General features: G+C 36.6%; 2 protein-coding genes across 2 annotated transcripts; both read left to right on the top strand.

Moving 5' to 3' along the window:
* The first annotated feature begins 2761 nt into the window (after positions 1–2761).
* On the top strand, positions 2762–11060 carry LOC309867710 (olfactory receptor 4N5). Its single transcript, XM_082736778.1, has 2 exons — positions 2762–2967; positions 9200–11060. Exons 1-2 carry the CDS (start codon positions 2928–2930, stop codon positions 10135–10137), a joined length of 978 nt encoding a protein of 325 aa, XP_082592904.1. The 5' UTR covers positions 2762–2927; the 3' UTR covers positions 10138–11060.
* A 5687-nt stretch (positions 11061–16747) lies between these two features.
* Positions 16748–20675, top strand: LOC309867733 (olfactory receptor 4K13-like). The gene is made up of 2 exons (XM_082736804.1): positions 16748–16828; positions 19616–20675. Exon 2 carries the CDS (start codon positions 19646–19648, stop codon positions 20585–20587), a length of 942 nt encoding a protein of 313 aa, XP_082592930.1. The 5' UTR covers positions 16748–16828; positions 19616–19645; the 3' UTR covers positions 20588–20675.
* Positions 20676–23660: the final 2985 nt, after the last annotated feature.

The raw sequence follows: 23660 nt of genomic DNA, 5'->3' as shown, positions 1-23660 counted from the left end.
TTATGTTTTTGCTCTTAGACCTTTACAATTTAATGAAACTCTTAGAAGGGTTGAATGTACATCATGTAAATTATACACTTTCATGAATTCATTTGTACCATTTAATGCCACTAAGGATAGTATTAGCATTCTGAAAGCCAGAAAAAAAAACATCGGGCTTCCTGTAAATCTCACTGGAGAATGTCAACATTCTCCAATAGAAGGTCTTATGACAGAGGTAGTTTCTCATATTCTGACCCGATCAATAAGACTTATAGAATGGATAATATTTGGCCTTATTATTCTTATTGCTATAGCTCCTGTAGCTGCAGTAGCTCGGATTGCCTTGCAGACATCAGTTCAAACGCATACATATGTAGAACAATGGCAAAATCAATCCCATGAATTATGGACTACACAAAATAAATGAGGATTAAAAATAAATGAGAATTTAGAAAATCGTGTAGCAAAACTACAGCAGGCTGTGACTTGGTTAGGATAACCAGGTCCTTTATTTATTTATTTATTTATTAGGATTTTATTTATTTATTTGGCAGAGAGATCACAAGTAGACAGAGAGGCGGTGGGTGGGGGGAAGCAGGCTCCCTGCTGAGCAGAGAGCCCAATGTGGGGCCCAATCCCAGGACCCTGAGATCATGACCTGAGCCGAAGGCAGGGGCTTTAACCCACTGAGCCACCGAGGTGCCCCTCAGGTCCTTAATTTATAACAACAAATTGTACTCACTTGTGATTGGAATGTGACATCTTTCTGTATTACCCCTGAAAATATAATAGTACTCGTTATGAATGGGATAAGATCAAATAGCATTTATAAGATTTACGAGGGGATTGGGAGGGAGACAAACCATAAGTGACTCTTAATCTCACAAAACAAACTGAGGGTTGCTGGGGGGAGGGGGTTTGGGAGAAGAGGGTGGGATTATGGACATTGGGGAGGGTATGTGCTTTGGTGAGTGCTGTGAAGTGTGTAAACCTGGTGATTCACAGACCTGTACCCCTGGGGATAAAAATATATGTTTATAAAAAATAAAAAATTTAAAAAAAAAAAATAAAAGGTCAAAAAAAAAAAAAAAAAAAAAAGACTTACGAGGGAATGTATCTCTTGACATCCAAGAGCTCCAGAGGAGATTTTTGAAACTTTTCGAACAAATTGCCAGGCCTTCCTTATGAGAACCTCTCTACAGGGACTGCTGAGGCACTGCAGGGCCTTGACCCTTGACCTTGGTTTCAGAGTATTATCCATTCTTTTTCTGGGGCAGGAGTTACCTTCCTAATATGTTTAAGTATATTTCTTATAAGGTACTGTCTCCTCAAACGACCAGTGAACAAACAGGCATCTAGCTTGGAATTGGCTCTTAAGATGTTGCAATTGAAAAACAAAAGGGGGAATTGTTGGAACACCACCCAGATCCTCACCAGTGTAACTGGAGTGATGTTGAATCCTGTAAGAAAACTCCAGGAGATGGAAGGCAAGAGTCTTCTCGGTGGATGCCCACAATAAACATGGGAGGATCCCTGGAGTGTTTTCATGTCCTCCTTTAGATAGATCTGTTAAGTGTGGAGAATCCTTAACTTGTTCTTGTCATTTAAAGCTAAGAGATAATCGTTCATTTGTCTCACTTGATTGCCTGCATGTAAATCACATCTCACATGTAGCCCTCCCCCTGCCCATAAATCTATATCCCGTTTGTAATTGGATCTTGTGGAAGGTATAAAAGAAGTGATTATAAGATATAAAGTCATTTACTGATCATCCAGCCGGTAGTCCCCCCATCACTTTAGCTCCGATCACCAGGATCCCCACCTCGCGAAGGTGACACTTTAAGTAATATTCTTTAGTTGAAAAAGACAAAAACCTTCATTTGCTATGGCAGAACATAGGAACTACATATTCAAAAAAGTGAATAACTATAAATACCAAGATCATAATAGAGTAATTCTTCTTTGGGAGGGCATATTTCTAAAAGAACTAGTATATATGTGTAATGGTTTCTGGGTGGCTCAGTCAGTTAAGCATCTGCCTTCAGCTCAGGTCATGATCCTGAAGCCCCAAAATGGAGCCCGGTAATGGAGCCCATTTTGGGAGTCCCTGCTCTGTAGTGAGTCTGTTTCTCCCTCTCCTTCTGCCCTTCTTCCCCTACTCCTGCTGTCTCTCCTGTTCACTCTCTCTCTCTCAAATACAATCATTAAATACATTAAAAAAAAAAAAAAACTAGTGTATAAGACACCATCAAGTTCTGTTATTTAAGTGGAATTATTCCTGAAAAAGCTTTCTGGAGCATAATATACTCTCTCTCTACCTAACGTTTTTGCACCCAAAATATGCAGATACTAACATACTTATATTGACTTAGTGTCACTAGTAAACTCTTACTAAACACTATTGCCTTCTCATCATGTATATGAATTATATAAAAAGATTTATAATCTCCCCAGGCTTACTACTTTCATTATGGTTAATAAACGTGTGCCATTTCACTGTCACTGTTAAAACATCAAATTTAAAATGCTGACATGATCCAGTGGGATCTTAGCTAGTACATGTTTTGAGTATTTTTAATCCTTAAGATGTTCTTGTCTTTTTCCTTTTCAAATTCTACTTGACATTCTAATAATTCCCATTGGAAACACCTGCATGATTAAGGTAGCTGAAAAACCCCAAAGCATATTCCCTATTGCATCACGAATGACACAGCAGATTTCAGAATTTACAATGTCCCACCATGAGAACATATATTTGACAAAAAATTCAGAAATGATCAGATAATCTCCTTTTCATCAGAAGGAAGAGGACAGCCTCTTGTTTGAGAGTAGCAGTGGAGCCCTAAGAAGGTGAAATTTTTGGTCATTCTTCATATTTAGAAGGAATTGAGAGGAAGAATACAAAGAAAATCATACTATTTGTCTGAGACATTTGCTGCCTTAAAATGCATGAGAATGGAATAATCCTGCAGAAACAGGAAAAGGGTAAGTTCTAAATTCAGACATATAGCATTTTCTACCCTGTCCCTCAAATATACATCCTGCAGGTCCTGATGTTTAGTATTATATTAAAGAGGTTAAAATCCTTAATTGTACTATTATAAAGACGTTAACATGCCAACAGCCTTGGGAGATTCACCACCTGGATTTACATTTGAGTATCACACAAATGACTAGGTTTTTCCTATTGTAAATCAGAGATAAGGGGGAGAAGAAAATTGGGAATCACAAGTTAGAAGGGGTAGGCTGAGTCCAGAAACAGACTTCACTGATTTCACAGGTTTACAAACCTCTTGGTTACCACACTCAGTTGGCCCGAGTTTCTTCTCTTGAATGTGGTCCTAACATGTACAAATACAAGGCTCAGAGTTAAGGATCTTAAAACTAGACTTGATTCACAAATACTACCTGAATTATAAAACAAGACCTAAAATAACCTCCCCAGGCTTACTACATTCATTATGCTTAAGAAACAATGCAAATAAACAATTTACACTCTTCCTTGAAACAACACAAGTTTTACCTCAAAATAACTAAGATTTACGCAGTCAGCATCTCTGGGATTAACTCCAGCACAATGACAAAAAATTCTATTGACACAAGGTCCACTTAGCATTTTTCACTAGAATTTTTCTAATCACTGAATGCTTTCTTAGTTGTTTATGTGGATATAATGTGGCTACTAACCCATTTCTTTGATTTTCATATCAACCCTATGCAGGAAAAAGAATAGATATATTATTCCTCCCTTATAGATTAAAAAAATTCATATTTTAAAAGACTAAATGACTTGCTAAGGTTATGTGCTCCCCAAGTTAGAGAAATAGTAGCTTAAATAAGATAGAATAATTCCCAAAGCAGAGTTCTTCCTGGAACATTTATGATACTATCTAAAAACCACAAAATATTAAAAAAAAAAACACAAAATATTAAAAGATGATAGAGGTTTCCATCATCTAATTTAGCTATCCTATTGAATTGATAAGTAGTTGTCTGAGTGAAGATTTGAGTAACTGAATAAAGTTTTATATAATCCTCAAGTTTAGTATCAATTAAATATTTTTTTATGTTCTTCAGCTTGATCCAAATATTTCAAAACTTGCAGAAGTGTTTAAGAGTGTATTTTAATAATTTTAAAAAGGGTGGTATAAATTTAAAAATTTATAAAGGGTGGCTCAGTCTGTTAAGTGTCGGCTTTCGGCTCAGGTCATGATCCCAAGGTCCTGGGATCGAGTCCTACACTGGGCTCCTTGCTCAGCAAGGAGCCTGTTTCTCCCTTTACCTGCTGCTCCTCCTGCCTGTGCTCAATTGCTCTCTCTCTCTGACAAATAAACAAATAAAATCTTTTTAAAAATAAAAAAGGAAAAGATTACAAAGGGTATGAATACAGAGTGAGAAGACACACTGTCATTTTAGAGAGAGAGAACGCTCGCCAAGGTGAGAGGCAGAGGAAGAGGGAGAGAATCTCAAGTAGACACCCCGTTGAGCCCAGACCCCTACTCAGGGCTCAATCCCATGTCCTTGAGATCATGACCTGAGCCAAAATCAAGAGCGTGTCACTCAACCAACTGAGCCAACCAGTTGCCCCAGAAACCACCCTGTCATTTTCAAACATTTATTAAATGGATTCATGTTGGCAGGGTGGTTTTAAGGAGATTAACTTCAGAGCGCAAAAATCAATTTATTTTTGTCAGAATGAGTTAGACAAAATGTTTGAGAAGAGAGTGTGAAGTAATTAATGAGTGGATGAGACTAAGTAAATTTCAAAAAGGATAATGTTCAGGAACAAAGTCTTATCGGTGAAAGGAAGTCAAGCTTCTTATCTGTAGAAAAATCTATTGGAATGGAACACTTAGGAAGCATGTGCCATGTTCCTTTTACTTCAGAGAAAAATAATCTATCATCTCAGAATTGATGGAAAGATGGGCATTGAATGTAATGATAGAATACATGCACAAAACAGAGTGAAAATGAATTAAGACTCCAAGAATGTGGGTAAATGAGAGAAAGAAAGAGAATGACAAGAAAGAGAGCAATGAGGAAGAAAAAGCAAAAGGTCGATGGAGAGAAACTGCCTGGAAAATAAAGGAATAAAAAGTAAGGCAAATGTAAAAAGAATAACTGAGAAAATGAGTGTGTAAAATAGAACTAGTAGAAAGAGAATGGGCAAATGAGAAAAATAAAAAAGAAGCAAGAGGAAATGAATGGGGAGAGATGAAGGAGGAGATGCTAGGAAGGTGATCAGTCTCCAAACACCTGGTTCCAGGAGCTGATCTGATGGCAGCTGGAATCTAGGCATCCTCAGTGAGGCCTTGTGGATGCTTTGTCTGCACTCTGAGAGAGAGGGGAGGATATGAACCCCCTCTCCACTGCACATCTTCAATGCCAAATGTGTTTTTCTACCAGTTGACATAACAAGGTTAGGGATGATGAAAACATTCAGGTCTCTATCCGGGCCCACATTAACAATACTTCTTTGCCCTGACAAGAGCAAAATGCTGGTCTCTGTGAGAGTCACTGTTTTGGGCTTCTTTTCCCCAGGAATTCATTTTATGCAGAGTAATGTTCCTCTGATGCATGTCTGTCCTCAGTCTCTGTGATGAGCACAATTTGAGAAGCACAGGAACAGAAGGTATATAAATGAGAATGAGAAAAGAAAGTGGGTTAAAGGGGGAAGTGGTATGCAATTCCATCTGTTACTAACAGGGCATAGAAGTGGATCTGGAAAAACAAAGCAGAGGAAGATGGAAGACTGTAACTCTTAGAATCCTTCCTGTGGCTTGGAATTGTCAAACTCAGAAAAGCATGAAATAACTGTCAGTGAGCACCTGGAAAGCACAAAGACTAAGAATAGTTAGAAGGAGCAATTGACTGACTTTCCTGAGAGCAGGTTTCTATAGGTTTCTAGAGACAGAATAAGAAATGAATGTGGAGGCATTCTGGGTGAAAGACAGAAGAAAACTCCTCAGATAATTTCAAGGATCGCAAAGATATTTTTTTCTTATTTCCTTTGTTTTTAGGCTTTTTAAAAAAAATTCCAGTTAGTTAATATACAGTGTAGTTTTAGTTCCAGGTGTACAATATAATGACTCAATACTTCCATACAAGGGGTGATGCTCATCACAAATGCACATCTTAATCACCATCATCTATTTAACACATGACCTACCCACTCCCCCAGTGGTAACCATCAGTTAGTTTCTTCTCTATAATTAAGAATCTGTTTCTTAGGGGCTCCTGGATGGCTCAATGGGTTAAAGCCTCTGCCTTCAGCTCAGGTCATGATCCTGGGGTCCTGGGATCAAGCCCCACATCGGGCTCTCTGCTCTGTGGGGAGCCTGCTTCCTCCTCTCTCTCTGGCTGCCTCTCCGCCTACTTGTGATCTCTCTTTGTCAAATAAATAAATAAAATCTTAAAAAAATATATGCTTCTTGATTTGCCTCTCTCTCATTTTTCCCCCTTTGCTCATTTTTTTTTTTTTTAAGATTGTATTTATTTATTTGACAGACAGAGATCACAAGTAGGCAGAGAGAGGCAGGCAGAGAGGAGGAAGCAGGCTCCCTGCTGAGCAGAGGGCCCGATGCAGGGCTTGATCCCAGGGCACTGGGATCATGACCCCAGCCGAAGGCAGAGGCTTTAACCCACTGAGCCACCCAGGCGCCCCTGCTCATTTGTTTTGTTCCTTAGACTCACTATAGAGTTTATTCATATGTGAATAAGTATCTCTATGCACAGATATATGCCCATGAGTTATAAATTCCTTTTGCATAACATTTAGCTGCTAGTTACAAATGTTACAATCACACAGAACATATGCTCTGATGTTTCTATTAAGTGTGCCCTAAAATACTAGCATATTGCCTAAATTTGTTTTAATGGACTTTTTAAGGTTGATTTTTCCTTAGTTTTGTTTTCTTTTGTTTTTTCCTTTTTCCTCTCTTCCTCCATCTTCTTTCTAGGAATGCTATCAAAAATTTCTGTCAAATTTCAATTGGGACTTTTTACTTCTCCAGTTTTCCCTTCCACAAATAATGGCACTTTAAAAAAAAAGATTTATTGAGGGGCAACAGGGTGGTGGAGTCATTTCAGTGTCTAACTCTGGTCAGCTCAGGTTGTGATCTTGGGCTTCTGGGATAGAAACCTGCGTCCAGCTCCATGCTCCACAGGGAGTCTGCTTAAAGATCCTATCTCCCTCTCTCTCTGCCTCTCCCCACTCTGTGCATTTTCTCTCTCACTCAAATAAATCTTTACAAAAAAATTTATTGAGATATAATCAACATAATATAAAATTTACCATTTAAGGTGTATAAGTCAATCATTTTAAGTTTATTTACAGAGTTATGCAAGTATCACCATGATAAATTTTAGAGCATTTTAATCACTCCAAAAAGAAAACTCATATTAGCAGTCATTCCTCATTTCACCCATAGCCCTAGGCAACCACTCTTCTACTTCCTATCTTTATTAATGTGCCTTGTCTACAGATTTTCAGAAAATGAGTTGAACAATATGTGGTCCTTTGTGACTGGTTCCTTTCATATAGCATAATGGTTTTGAGTTCGTCAACATTGTAGCATGTTACAATATGTAATTTCTCTATATTGCCAAACTGTATTCCATTGTATTCATAGTACTTTTGAAAAATAACTATTGCATGTAATTCAAAATCAAGGAAACTTTAGTTATTTGTCACATTACAGTATTGTGTTACAATTAGCAATCTTTCATATTTTAATTCATTCATGCCAACAGTCAAACATGTACAGGTGTCACAATATATGAGTATATATTTACAAAATAAGTTTCGGGGCGCCTGGGTGGCTCACTGGGTTAAAGCCTCTGCCTTCGGCTCGGGTCGTGATCCCAGGGTCCTGGGATCGGGCGCCGCATTGGGCTCTCTGTTCCGCAGGGAGCCTGCTTCCTCCCCTTTTTCTCTCTGCCTGCCTCTCTGCCTACTTGTGATCTCTCTCCCTGTCAAATAAATGAAAATATTTAAAAAAAAATAAAAAAACAAAACAAGTTTCTACAATTATAGTAATATACAAATTAGAAAATGACCACAAATACAATTCTAAATAGAATTCTTATTTAGACCAGATAACAGCCAGAAAGGGGGAAACATTTATGCAAGCAAAATTATGATTAATTTCCTAAATAAGGTAGTATCAATGGGTAGATGATGATTACTAATGTCCTAATCAATTAAACTGAGGAATACACACGTCTCATTTTTCTTACCACTTGTGAAGAATGAAGAAGAGAATTGTAAAACTAAAAATCCTAACTGTAATTGCTTTGTTTTTCTCTCCTACCCAAAGAGTATGTCATACTATATGTCCTATATGACCAATTCCAACTCTATCATGCTTTGATTATATCAGTTGAGATATATAAAATATTTTATATATTCCAATATGTTTTAGAAGGAAATATTTGTGGGCAGGATATCATTTGGCTATCATTCTGAGATCTGAGGGAAAAATATGTTATTGGCACATGGTGAGAAATAAAACTAGATTAGTATTCATTAGGATTTAAAAGGTATGTAGCAGTTTCAGGATTGGGATCCAAACCAAGAATGTACCTAAGGGAATACCTCTATGTTATGAGAATGTAGAATTTTTGCTTGAGACTCTAAACCAGTTTAGAACAAAGGTGCAAGAGGGCACCAAAGCAGAACAATGCAATAAGAGCGAGTGAAAGACACATTTAGAAAACAAAACATACAGATACCACCAAGAACTAAGAATTCTACAGGAGCTAAAGGAAAGAAGCACTTGCAAAAGCACTTTGCTCTGCAGGAATGAAGAGAAGAAACAAAACCCCGGCAACAAATCTAAACGTTAGAGACAGTGCACCACAGCTAACTGAGAAAACAACACACCTAACAAATTAATAATGGTTAATTAAGTTCTGTTTTCATCAGGAAATTTCCACTATTCTTTAAGCAAAGTAGCCCAGAGTCCTAGAGGAACACAATTATATAGAAGCACATGGTTAAATGAGAGTGAGTGTGTGGTTATGAAAAAAAAAACACATTAGGGATGGATCAAGAAATGGAGGGTAGTAGGGTCAACTCAAAACACAAGACACTTATGGGACATGCATTTTTTTTCAGCTACACAAGTGTTGAATGTGGTAAATGTATTTACCTGGAGAAGAGTTATGGAAAAGATGAAAAGGTGGTTATAACAGATAATACTTTGTTATTCTGCAGACAGAGGAGAGATGGAGAGGGAGAATAACACACTGGTGACAGAATTCATCCTCCTCGGTCTGACCCAGTCTCAACAGGCTCAACTCCTAGTTTTCGTGTTAGTCTTAGTTTTCTACCTCATCATCCTCCCTGGAAATTTCCTCATCATCCTCACCATCAGATCAGACCCTGGCCTCACAGCCCCACTCTACTTCTTTCTGGGCAATTTGGCTTTCCTTGATGCATCCTATTCCTTCATTGTGGCTCCGAGGATGCTGGTGGACTTCCTCTCCGAGAAGAAAATAATCTCCTACAGAGGCTGCATCACTCAGCTCTTTTTCTTGCACTTTCTGGGGGCGGGGGAGATGTTCCTTCTTGTTGTGATGGCCTTTGACCGCTACATCGCCATTTGTCATCCTTTGCACTATTCCACGGTCATGAACCCTAGAGTCTGCTATGCCTTGCTGTTGGCTCTGTGGCTTGGAGGCTTCACTCATTCCATTGTACAAGTAGCCCTTATTCTCCACTTGCCCTTCTGTGGTCCAAACAAGCTGGATAACTTCTTCTGTGATGTTCCACAGGTCATCAAGCTGGCCTGCACAGACACTTTTGTGGTGGAGCTCCTGATGGTGTCCAACAGTGGCCTGCTTACCCTGCTGTGCTTCCTGGGACTTCTGACCTCCTATGCAGTCATCCTCTGCCGTGTGCAGGGACATTCCTCTGAGGGGAAGAATAAGGCTCTTTCCACATGTACCACACACATTATCATTGTGTTTCTGATGTTTGGACCTGCCATCTTCATCTATACTCGCCCATTCAGAGCCTTCCCAGCTGACAAAGTGGTTTCTCTCTTTCACACGGTCATCTTTCCTTTGATGAACCCTGTGATTTATACCCTTCGCAACCAGGAAGTGAAAGCTTCCATGAAGAAGTTACTGAATCGTCACATGGCTTACTGAATGAAATAGAAGAATTAGACAAGCAACAATGGAGAAAATTTAGTTGGAACTGATTAAAACACTTATTCATGCACTGAATCATTCAGTCATTTTAGCAAATACTACATTTATTAAGTACTTGGCAATTTTCAGGCACTGTTCTAGCTATGTGAATAAGGCAGGTGAGATTCCAGGTCTCTTGGGGATATAGTCAGGTAGATAAACACAATTTAAACTATTAAACTGAAAACAACCCATAATATCCAAAAGTGATAGTGCTCTAAAGCAAATAAAAAATAGTGTTATGATAGAGTTTGACTGGGATATGCTAGTTTCTTTGCTTTTGGTGGTTAAGCAAGGTCTTTTAGAGCAGTGGTTAGCTGATATCCAGGCAACTTGAAAGATACACCCATGGAATTGCTTGGGGACAGAAAATTCTAGTGAGGAGGATGACCAATACAAGGGTATTCAAAGATTCAAAGATCTTATGAATTAGTATGTTTTAAGACCACAAAAAGGAATATGTTAATATATGTAAATAAGCATCTACTGAATATTGACTGTACAAAAAAGAGTATGATATCTTGTTGGATTTGTGTGTGTATGTATGTATGTGTGTGTATGTATGTATGTGTGTGTGTGTGTGTGTATATGTAAATGCATGACAAGTCCCATAAAATAAATGACATATAATAGGATTATTATAGGATTATTATTATAGGATTGGATTAAAATTTCCTTTCTTGTCATATGTTTTATATTTATATTTTTTCACATTTTCTGCTTCATTTGGTTTAATTGGAAAAGACAAGGAAACAGATTCTTTCATAGAGTCTCCAGAAAGGAATACAATTCTGCCAACTAAGTGTAGCCCAGTGAGACCTGGATCAGATTTCTGACTTAAAGAATTGTAGCATAATAAATTTTTATTATTTTAGGTCACTAAGTTTGTGGTAATTTGTTACAATAAAACAGTAAATTGATACAATACAGTCTGGTTAACAGGAACATATCAAAGTAGTTTTTCTTACACTATCCTTTCACTTCTCATCTGTATAGGTCTTTATTATTAGTGGTTGTTTCTTATATGCAACATACATCTATCCAATACAATAATCTCTGCTTTTAAATAGGTTATTAGTTCATTTATACATATCATAATAGACATGTTTCAGTTAAAATTGACAATGTTTTTATTTTATATTTGTTTCATTTTTTATCAGTTTTCTTTTTTATGTATTTTCTTGGATATTTGAGTATTATTTATATTTTTTTTCTACTTATTATTTAGTTAAATTTTTTTGTATGACTAATCTTGACCTCTTAGCTATCTTTTTCTTGAGGTTTTTAGTGTTTATTTTAGGGTTACAAATACATACTGAACATTTTACTGTATCACAGTCTAATATCAATATATATCTTTCTGGGTATCATAAGAAAGTTACAACAGTATATTTCCATTCACCTTCTCTTGGCCCTGGTATTTGTTCTGTTTTATATTACTGTCTACTGTTAATCTATTGAGATAATATATTCAACAATATACTGTTATTACCTTTGCTGTGTATGGTCATTTACCTTTTTTTTAAATTTATTTATTTAACAGACAGAGATCACAAGTAGGCAGAGAGGCAGGCAGAGAGAGAGGGGGGAGCAGACTCCCTGCTGAGCAGAGAGCCCGATTCGGGGCTCGATCCCAGGACCCTGGGATCATGACCTGAGCCGAAGGCAGAGGCTTCGGCCTCTGAGCCACCCAGGCGCCCTGGTCATTTACCTTTTAAAGAGATGTATATAATAAAAATTATTTTTATTGTTGACATTGCTGCTATAAACATTCGGGTGCACGTGCCCCTTTGGATCACTACATTCATATATTTAGGGTAAATACCCAGTAGTGCAATTACTGGGTCATAGGGCAGTTCTATTTTCAACATTTTGAGGAACCTCCATGCTGTTTTCCAGAGTGGTTGCACCAGCTTGCATTCCCACCAACAGTGTAGGAGGGTTCCCCTTTCTCCGCATCCTCGCCAGCATCTGTCATTTCCTGACTTGTTGATTTTAGCCATTCTGACTGGTGTGAGGTGATATCTCATTGTGGTGTCCACAATAGCCAAACTAGGGAAAGAACCTAGATGTCCATCAACAGATAAATGGATAAAGAAGATGTGGTATATATACACAATGGAATACTATGCAGCCATCAAAAGAAATGAAATCTTGGCAATTGCGAAAACATGGATGGAACTAGAGCATATCATGCTTAGCGAAATAAGTCAAGCGGAGAAAGACAACTATCATATGATCTCCCTGATATGAGGAAGTGGAGATGCAACATGGGGGCTTAAGTGGGTAGGAGAAGAATCAATGAAACAAGATGGGATTGGGAGGGAGACAAACCATAAGTGACTCTTAATCTCACAAAACAAACTGAGGGTTGCTATGGGGTGGGGGTTTGGGAGAAGGGGGGTGGGACATGGACATTGGGGAGGGTATGTGCTTTGGTGAGTGCTGTGAAGTGTGTAAACCTGGTGATTCACAGACCTGTACCCCTGGGGATAAAAATATATGTGTATAAAAAATAAAAATTTAAAAAATATATTAGAAAAAAATTATTTTTATTCTCCTTGTGTTTTACTTTGTATAGTGCTATTTCTATGTTTTGATGTTCACTAATCTTTTCTTTTTCAATGTCATCTCTGTAAGTATACCATCCAATACATTTTTTCACCTCAGAAATAGCATAGTATTTCAATTTGGATAAAAAATTTTTTTTTCCATGATCCTACTTATCTTTGTAGTGGTCAAAGTAAATTACCTTTTACAGGATGGTAACACCTTTCCTTGCCTTTACATCTCTGGGAAAGAAAACTGAAAAGTGACTGAGCTTGAGGTTAATAGAAATCTTACTGCATCACTGGTGGAAACATATCCCAGAATTTCTGGAACTAGAGAACCTGAAGCTGTGAAAAAAGAAGGCATATATTATACACATGTATTACAGGGAATGAAGAATGGGGAATATCCTATAAAATCCTGAAGATTCTTCTTATTGGGAACAAATTGTATATAATGTGATTTATATAATAAGAGTGTACACTACATCCTAAAGGATGCCACCCAAAGATAGCAGGGTACAATTTTAAAATTGTGATGTTCTTTAGTACATCTTAATATAAAAGAACACAAATATGAAAAATAGCTCCATCTCAATAGTCAGTAGAAGTTCTATGCTACCATGGTCCATTTCTATGTGGGCATAGCAGAATGACAGGAGCTGATTTCCAACTCATGTACAGTTCTCTGCTACACATGGCATAGCCATGCTACATAATCTTAGGAAACTACACTGTGATTCTCCTATTAGAATATGTAAAACCTTATAAATTGTCTGTTTCCCAACATAGGTAATTTTAATACTGTAGAATTTGCCTGGACATACGGCCCCAGTAATAAGGCTACTTTCACTCTGTACTAAATCTGCTAAGTTGCTTTCCTGAATTAAGTTCATAAAAACTAGAACCCTCATGTCAGTCAATCAATAACTAATATACACATGTTGGAATGTACAGCTCCTAAAACTTGGAGCGAACTACCAGACATTATGCTTACTTCTTTGTGGTAGTGATTGAGGTACAAGATGCCATACTTTAACTTTTAAGCTGATGTCTCAGAATACTTGCCCTATATAAACTCCCCAAAACTTTACAAATGTGTCAGGACCCTTTCATTTCAAAGAATGAGGTTTTTGTGTTCATTTTGTCTCATTGTTGATCTGCTAGTAATCAACCATGATTACAGTGTTATGGTTAGTGTAAAACAAATCATAATATCTTAGTACAGTGTTGGTATAGTAGTACCACAGTATCACCAGAGACTCCAAAACCTCCTGTGTGTATGCTCTTTTTTTAAATAATTTGTCACAAAGGGGTGCCTGGGTGGCTCAGTAGGTTAAGCCACTGCCTCCAGCTCAGGTTATGATCTCAGGGTCCAGAGATTGAGCCCCACATCGGGCTTTCTGCTCAGCAGGGAGCCTGCTTTCCTCTCTCTCTCTCTCTCTCTGCCTGCCTCTCTGACTATTTGTGATCTCCCTTTGTCAAATAAATAAGTAAAATCTTTAAAAAATAATTTGTCACAAAATGTCTGTAGAAATTCCACACACCACACTTGTATTCCAGAAAGACTGAATAATAAAAGGATGTGTGCCATCGCATGTCCATTTTCCTTTCAATCCATTCTTTTCATTTCTACAAATTTGCTCTGTATCATTGGCTACCCTAATCCATGAAGACTGCATTTCCAGGACCCTGAGTCACTTGACCTCCAGATGCTTACAAATGAGTATCACTGTTAGATTAACATGAGGTAGGAGGAAAGGACGACAAAGAATATACACACACATACACATATTCACACTACCTTAGTCCAGATATATGCAGTACTTCTGTGGCTTACTCTGAAACTCAGCCACACTTCCATGGCTCTAGTTCTCTTAGGGAAATGGGCCACAACACTTCAGACTTTTGCACAGTAGTTGTTATAACCAGAATAATGATCTCCCAAAGAAGTCAACACCCTTATCAGGAAACTTGTGAATATGTACATGCAAAAAGACCTTTGCAGATATGAGATAATAAATTTGGTTGGATGAGGCCTCTATGTTCATGGAAGTTTCTCAAGGGAGAAGAAGAAAACAAAAACATGATCACACCCTTGGGCGATGGCATAACTGCATCTTCTTTTGCCCCTCCAGCTTAGATTTGGTGGTAGCTTCCAGCTGATGCTTATCTTTGGTTTCCCTGAACATTTTCTGTTAGCAACTCAGATATTTTGTCACTTGAGTAATTACTTAACATCCTTCTGTTTGTACAATATTTAACTGATAGCATTAAACTATAAGCATTTATAGTACTTAACATTAGTATAAAAACTCAAAATTTTCCAAATAGACTTGAGAAAAAATGGAGTTAGGGAGAGGAAAAGTATAAAACTCTCCTAGGAGTCAGCACCTACAAAGAATTTTCACCAAGTAGCTTCCTAATAACACTGTTTACTTTCATGGTATTGGCGACTTTTTCTTGCAGGGAAGGGTGCATAATGTTATTTAATGAATTCAGGTGTCTGATACTAATGAAGAATGGGAGAAGGCTACTCGGCCAAATTTATTATCTCATATATGTGTAGGTCCAAAATCCAACATTGGTCTCACCACGATACAATCATGTGTTTGGCAGGAAAATATTCCTTACTGGAAATGTTCTGGACTCATTGCTAAACTGGTGAGGAAAATGAAAATGAAAAACTGTGACTGGATCAGGGAGGGAGATCAACTTTGTGTGTGGGTTGGAGACTCCACGGAAGTGCACTGACAGCTGATCCCTAGAAAATAAGCTTTCTTTTTAAGAAATAAGGAAGGGTCATGGTTGGGAAACTAACAAGTTCTGCCATAGTTATTATCACTGTTATTCAGCATTGTTCTAAAATTCTAGTTAATACAATAACACACAAGAAATGTATTAGAAAAAATATGTTATTAATATTTATAGGTTATTTTACAAGTAACCTAAAACAAAGAAGACAATGAACTGAAAAGAATTGCAAATGAAATTTCCACAATGATACCATTTACCACTTAAATATGTAAAAAATGAAAACAATAAAATCAATTATGATAAAGATCATATTAAGTAAAGCATCAAAGTAGGAAATAGACAAAATTAATTATAATAAAAAATGAGTTGCAAAAAATGTGTTGATAATGAAGATGAGAAAATTTTATTGTATCATAAGTAGGCAGACATTTAGAGGAAATAAAATCCTTTTGGATGAAAGACTCAATGTTGTAATTCTGTTCATTTTTTTTTACATTTCTTATAAAGTTTAATACTGTAATATCAAAATATCGGTGGAATTTTATAACTTTAGAAAATAAATCTAATTTAGAATAAAACCATATGAAGCTCACCAAGAAAACTGAATGAATAAAGCATTGAGTGAATGCAGACTTGCCCTTCCATACATTAAATATATTGTAAACATAATGAGTAGTAAAATTTGTAGTACCTCCTCGAAAATTGTGAGGGAGAAAAAAAACACAAAATGAGTACACCAGGAGAAGAACCTGATCTATCAACAAATTCAAAAGGTTATAAAGAAAGCCTAACAAATTCTTACTGGAATGAATTATTATTTAATTGCAAAGATAAAAAAATTACCTCACAGTATTTACCAATAAATTCTAGACAGATTAGAGTTTAAATGTGAAAATTTCAGCCTTAATGCAATTTAGAATTAAAATAATCTAGAATATTTAAATTTTCCTAAATACATTTTTAGCGATTACTGTAGAAAACAAACTCCAACAAAAGAATGAACATAATATAAAATTTTCATAATTCAACTCTAGTCACACCTTTCCACTGCCCACCTGATTACTGAATATTGTCTTTAAAGTATTATCAATTTTATGGATGAAAAATGATGTCTCATTCATGTAGTGTCACAAATTTATTTTAACAGCCCAATTGCTTTTTTACTACTAGTCTCTGGGGAATCTAAAAACAATCAAATGAGTGTTCTCCTTTGTGCTTCTACTAGCGATACACTGATATATAGCTGTCTTTTGAAGTTCAGAGCAGAAAATAAAATCACTGAATGATGAAGATTAAGCGTCCACTTCATATCAATGTTACTTCTGAAGTCCAAGTGCAAACAGGTAGGTTACATAATCCTGAGCCATTACTCTACCTTACATACCATCTCTCTCATTATTTTCATCTATCTCATTATTTTCATTAATAACCTTAAATGTATCCATAAGTAATATGTTCACATACCAAAAAGATAATTGAAGAGAAGGCTGGAAGGGTAAAATTAAACTGGAATATACCTGATTTTGTCACAACTGAAAAAAAAATACAAAAATCAGAAAGACTATATAAATGGCTACCAGGAATTAAGATAACAGTCCAGCAAAGTAAGTTATTCTTAGGGAAAAGAAATCTAGGTATGCTCAAATTGTTTGGTTATCTTTATCAGGTTTAAAGATTTTATTCTTTGACTTATATATAGCAAAAAGAGAAAGTTCCTTCATTGTTTTTAGAAACGCAATTATTTTAAAGGAGAGATAAATGATAGAAATGCAAGGGTAAAATACTTGGTTCATGACTTTGAAAATCATAGAATATCACCACTTATAAAACATTGATGGTTTCATTAACTTCTTAGGAATTATTAGAAAGTGTATGAGAAAATTCAACTTTCCTATGGCAACATTCTGAAAATGGCCAAGTAGTTAAACACTTTAATGTGAAAAAAATTTAGAGACAGCATCTTGTCTAGGACTCTATCTCTGCCAGACCCATGTGCACCTGCAAATGTACTTATTGCATACTGCAGACAAATATAGAACGTCCAGAAACTGTAGTTTAGGTAAGATCATTGTCTTACAGCAGGGGTGTGAAGCACAAAGAACAAATACACATTCACATCTGTGAATGAGAACTAACAGAGATTTCCATTTTCAGTTCTATTGCCTTGTGAAATAAGGAACGTTTTTTGTTTTGTTTTTAAAGATTTTATTTATTTATTTGACAGAAAGAGACACAGGAAGAAAGGGAACACAAGCAGGGGGAGTGGGAGAGGGAGAAGCACGCTTCCTGCTGATCAGGAAGCCCGACATGGGGCTCGATCCCAGGTCCCTGGGATCATGACCTGTGCCGAAGGCAGACACTTACTGACTAAACAACCCAGCCACCCCTGAAAGAAGCAAGTTTTTATGCTACTCTGAAAGATGGTGTCAAACATAATGGGAGATTATAAGCCACTTACAATAACTGTGTGTGTTAGTGATAGTAATCATATATAGAAAAGAGAATATGAGTAAATGCTTATTATGTTATCTAAATATACTGTATTTTAAAAATTTGAACTATGTACCCAAAAGTTTAATAGGTACCCTGAAACCATGTATTCTATTTTCTTTTCTGGTGATCTGCATTAGGCCTGGGTCTAGGCTTTCATAAAACCAAGGAAAGGACTGGAGAGGAACTACAAGCCTGGAATAAGACTTGAAAAACAGAGCTACAATCAGGCAAACAGGAAGGTCTCGAAAAAGTGAATTGATATACATTGAGTGCTGACCTATTCCCCTGATATGTGTGTATTTTTTAAAAGTTCACTTAGCTTAGCTGAATCCATCTCAGTCAGTAACATAATATATGACTTTTTCCATCTTGATAAAGTTAAAGGCTAAAAGAACTTTAAGGAAGTAATTGTGAGAAAGGACAGGTCCAAGAAAGCTAAATAATCCAAAATGGCACTCTTTTCAAACAATCCAACATATTTGAAATTTTATAAAATCATGTTTACAAAGGTCAATGATTCACCTTACTCTTTACCCCTTAGTAATGGGAGTTAAGTGGAACAAGACTATAATAACAAGACTATAATGGTAAACTTCACTAGTATTAATGATAGTGATTTAGATGTTTCTATTACATATGTAATAGAATGTTTCACTTGTATGTAAGTGAAACATAATGTATTATGTTTCACTTACATATGTGAAAACATATGACTTAAAAAAAGATACCAGATAAAAATGGATATTTAATTCAATTTTGCAACAACTGGATACCATGCACAGATAGGATATACTTCATGTCTAATCACATGAAGAGTTAGGCAATATGTAAGTGAGCATCTGTAGTTTTGAGAGTCAATCTGGTCATTCAATTCTAATAACCTTACTCTACCCTTAGTAATGGGCTTTAATCTCAGTTAATAATATAACTGTACCCATATTCAACCTTCTAACAACCATATGCTCATGATTTGTAATCAGTTCTATTTAAGAAGCATAATGCCGATTATGTGACTTCAGCAATATTTAATATGGCAAACCTTTTTTTAAGATTTTATTTATTTGAGAGAGGATGAGCAGAGGGAGAGGGAGAAAGAATCTGAAGATGTCTGCATGGGTTCAGTGCAAGCCTCCAGGGGGCTCAATCCCACCATTCATGATTATCATGACCTGAGCTAAAACCAAGAGCTGGATACTTAACTAATTGAGCCACCCAGGTGCCTATAATATGGCAATTTTTTTGCTGCATACTGAGACTGTCACAAAAATGTGTCAGTAAATGCACTTTCTGAAAAATATAAAAATCTTTTTTGCTGATGCCTTCCAAAACTCTTTTCTATCTTTCTAATAAGTTGTTTCCCACAGTATGATCTGCAGCTGAACAAGAAGGGAAAGGTTTTCTCAAATGTCCAAGCAACCTTGCTCCTGATAACCAACACACACATTTCATTTAGTTGGCTCCATGCCCTCCGCACTTTGTACTGTCATGCGGTCCTATGAAATATCTCCTGCAAAATACCTGCGAAGCAGTCATATTACCAAAATGGTTGTTTGCCTACATATGAGACAGCATGTAAGTAAAGATCAGGTTTACTGACTTCTGAGTCCCTGTGACACCCTGTTTTTTTCTTCTTCTAGGCAACCTCTGACGAACATGCAAAAGGATAAATGGATCTCCCAAACAACAGATCAAGTGTTTCTGAGTTCATCTTGCTGGGACTTTCCAATTCTCAAGAAATTCAAATACTCTTTTTTGCGATCTTCTTTCTTGTCTATGTAGCCATCATAGTAGGAAACCTCCTCATTGTGATCTCTGTAATAGTTGACAACCATCTTCATTCCCCCATGTATTTCTTTCTGGCAAATTTATCATTTTTTGACTTGTGTCTTTCTTCTGCTGCAACTCCCAAAGTAATTGCGGACTTCCTTAGAAAACGCAAGACCATCTCCTTGTGGGGCTGCATGGCCCAGATGTTTTTTATGCACTTCTTTGGGGGTGGAGAGATGTCTCTTCTGATAGCGATGGCCATGGATAGGTATGTTGCCATACGTAAACCCTTGCACTATAAGACCATCATGAATCGCAGGGCTCTCATTGTACTTCTACTGCTCTCGTGGGCAATTGGGTTCATACATACCACAAGCCAGATGGTTTTCACTGCAGGCTTACCTTTCTGTGGTCCCAATGTTGTGGACAGCGTTTTCTGTGACCTTCCCCTGGTCATCAAGCTTGCCTGCACTGATACCTATATCCTAGAGCTCTTGGTGATTGCAAACAGTGGATTCCTCTCCCTGATCTGCTTCATTTTCTTGCTCATATCCTATATTGTCATGCTGGTTACCATCTGGCAGCACTCCTCTAGGGCATCCTCCAAGGCAGTGTCCACACTATCTGCTCATATCACTGTGGTCACACTCTTCTTTGGTCCCACTATCTTCATCTATGCTTTCCCATTCAGTAGTTACTCTGTAGATAAGTTTCTTTCTGTGTTTTACTCTATAATCACCCCCCTCCTTAATCCAATTATTTATACTCTGAGGAATCAGGAAATGAAAGCAGCCATTAAGAGACTCAGCAGCCAGCATCTTGGTTCCTGGCTCACTTCCTAAGTGAAGTCTGATTCTTTTTTGTGTCCTGTCCTATTTGGGGCTTTTGAGTCTTAAATATATTTATTGGAATAATTAAAATAAAAATATAATACCATCTATTTTATTCCCTTAAAATTCACACAATTATTAAGTTCACTTTTATTAAAAATCTAGTGGAAAAATTCATAGCACAGATTTAATATAAAATAAGTGTGCATTAATTACTTCCTTGCCTTAGAATTCAGAGAAATAGGGGTGCCTGGGTGGCTCAGATGTATGGGCATCTACCTTTGGCTCACGTTATAATCCTAGGGTCCTGGGATTGAGCCTCACAATCGGCTCCCTGCTTAGTGGGGAGTCTGCTTCTCCCTCTCCTGCTGCTGCTCCCGTACATCTCTCCACCACTTGTGTTCTCTCTCTCTCAAATGAATAAATAAAATCTTAAGAAAAGAAGAATTCAGAGAAACAACCCTGATGAATGTTTAAAATACATAAGCATATGTCTTTTTAAATTTTTTTTAAAGTTTTAATGTCCGTATGTAAAAATACATAACTTTAGTAAGACAACATACTATATGGTGTTTAGTATCAATTTTCTTTCCTGAAGTTATATTAAGTAACATAATAGGTGTTCAAATATCTGTCAATATTTGTCAACCATATCAGTCTTCACAGAGGGGTTGTGATTTGATTGAGGATAAGAATACTTTCTCACTATATAGCCTTAATATGCTAATTATCTTTAATAAAATATAAAAAACATGCCTAAAAACAATTATTTCCTACATATCTTTGAGTACTCAAATAGTTTTCTAAGAATTAATATCAACTGAAATATTTAAGATTAAAACCATGAACTTCGTAGAGCTTGCTCTACCAGGATCACATGAACACTCAATACTTTTTCAGCTGAATTTCATCATTCATGAAACATTAAAAAAATATTTACTAGGTAACAATCGCTGCCCAAAGAAACACAGATACATAGTTATAGATACAGACCTGATCCCTGTTCCAGAGACAGTAACCAAGGGGAGACATCTATGTTAGGTGTGGTGGTCTCAGAAGACCATTTTAAGGGGAGACATTTATACGAACACATTAAGAAAGCTCTAGAATTAGACATTTAAGCAGGGGAAAGAGCATTCCAGGCAAATGGCCAGTGTACCTAGACAGAGTTAAGTGAGAACGATTTTGTGTGAGTATTAAAGAGAGACCTTGATGAAGGAGATTGATGAATAAAAGAGAGAAGATCTATGCTGAGATTTTATAGAAAAGAAAAGGCCAGGGCTTTCAGGCTAGTGGATTCATTTTTATTATCAATATAAATCCATTAATGTGTTTTGATAAAGGGAAAGATGGGATCCCATATATATTACAGTTTGGTATATGTCTGTCCTCTTAAGTAGAGAATATAATACAGCAAAAGTAAAAGCAGAGGGAATTGTTAATGAGCTATTTCAGATAGCAAGCCTGAATTTATTTAATAATATAATAATATTTAATGAAAAACTATTTAAATAATAATAATACATGAATTTATGAAAACTGTAAAGATTTCCAAAGGCAAATAGAAAACCTTAAATTACTTGAACATCTTGGGAACCATCTCTTTTTATGTTTTTAAAAAATTTTTTAAATGTCTCACTTTTTAAAAATATTTTAATATTTTTTGTTTTTTGATTATGAAATTTTTAATTTGAGTATAGTTTAAATACATATTACATTAGTTTCAGGTGTACAACATTGTGATTTGACAAATTTATACATTATACTCAGCTCACCAGAAGTGTAGCTCCATCTGTCACCATATATTATTATAATTTTACTGAGTATATTCCTTATGCTGTGGGTCTTATTCCCATGACTTGTTCTTTCCCTCACTATAAGCCTGTATCTCCCACTTTTCTTCACCTATTTTGCCCATTGGCAACCATTAGTTCTCTTTATTTATATGTCTAATTCTGCTTTTTGTTTATTTTTAAAATTCATTTGTTTTGTTTTTGGATGCCACATATGAGTGAAATTTTATGTTATTTGTCTCTCTCTGACTCATTTCACTTAACACCCTCAAAGTCCATCCATTCTGCTGCAAATGGCAAGACTTCATTCTCTTTTATGGCTGAGTAATATACCATTCTGTATATGTACCATATCTTCCTTATCCATTAATCTAGTGATGAACACTTTGGTTGCTTCCATATCTTGGTTTGGGTAATTGAGTCAGAACACCAATATTGTTCTAATATTATCTTTCTGATTTCTATATTAAAGAATCTTCTTCTTGCAAACATCTCCTCAAATGCCACACTAAACCATGGCATATATTTCCTCACCATAAATATTTTTTTAAAGATTTTTTTTTTTTTTAACAGAGAGAGAGCAGGAGTGGGGGGAATGGGTAGTGGGAGAGGGAAAAGCAGACTCCCTGATGAGTGGGGATCCCAGTGTGGGGCTTGATCCTAGGACCCTGGGATCATGACCTGAGTTGAAGACAGATGCTTCTCCCCACTTCTATCTTTTGTTTAGTGGTAAGCCCTATCTGGGGCTTACACAGTCTTGATTTGCTAGGAAAAAAAAACAAACAAACTTTTTTTTAAACTTTTTTCTTTCTTTCTATCTTTCTTTCTTTCTTTTAGTGTTCCAAGATTCACTGTTAACGTATAACACTCAGTGTTCCATGCAATACATGCCCTCCTTAATACCCTCCACCAGGCTCACCCATCTCCCCACCCACCTCCCCTCTAAAACCCTCATGTTTCTCCATGTCCACTGTCTCTCACGGTTCGTCTCCCCCTCCGATTTCTCCTCCTTCACTTTTCCTTTCTTTCTCCTAATATCCTCTGTGTTATTCCTTATATTCCACAAGTAAGTGAAACCATATGATAATTGACTTTATCTGCTTCACTTATGCTTAACTGACTGAGCCACCCCATCCATAAATATATTTTTTAAAGATTTTACTTATTTATTTGACAGACAGAGATCACAAGTAGGCAGAGAGGCAGGCAGAGAGAGAGAGAGGAGGAAGCAGGCTCCCTGCTGAGCAGAGAGCCCGATGCGGGACTCGATCCCAGGACCCTGAGATCATGAC

This window comes from Mustela nivalis (assembly GCF_964662115.1).
Source record: "Mustela nivalis genome assembly, chromosome: 6".
Classification (NCBI taxonomy): Eukaryota; Metazoa; Chordata; class Mammalia; order Carnivora; family Mustelidae; genus Mustela; species Mustela nivalis.
This window is presented reverse-complemented; position numbering and strand designations above follow the sequence as displayed.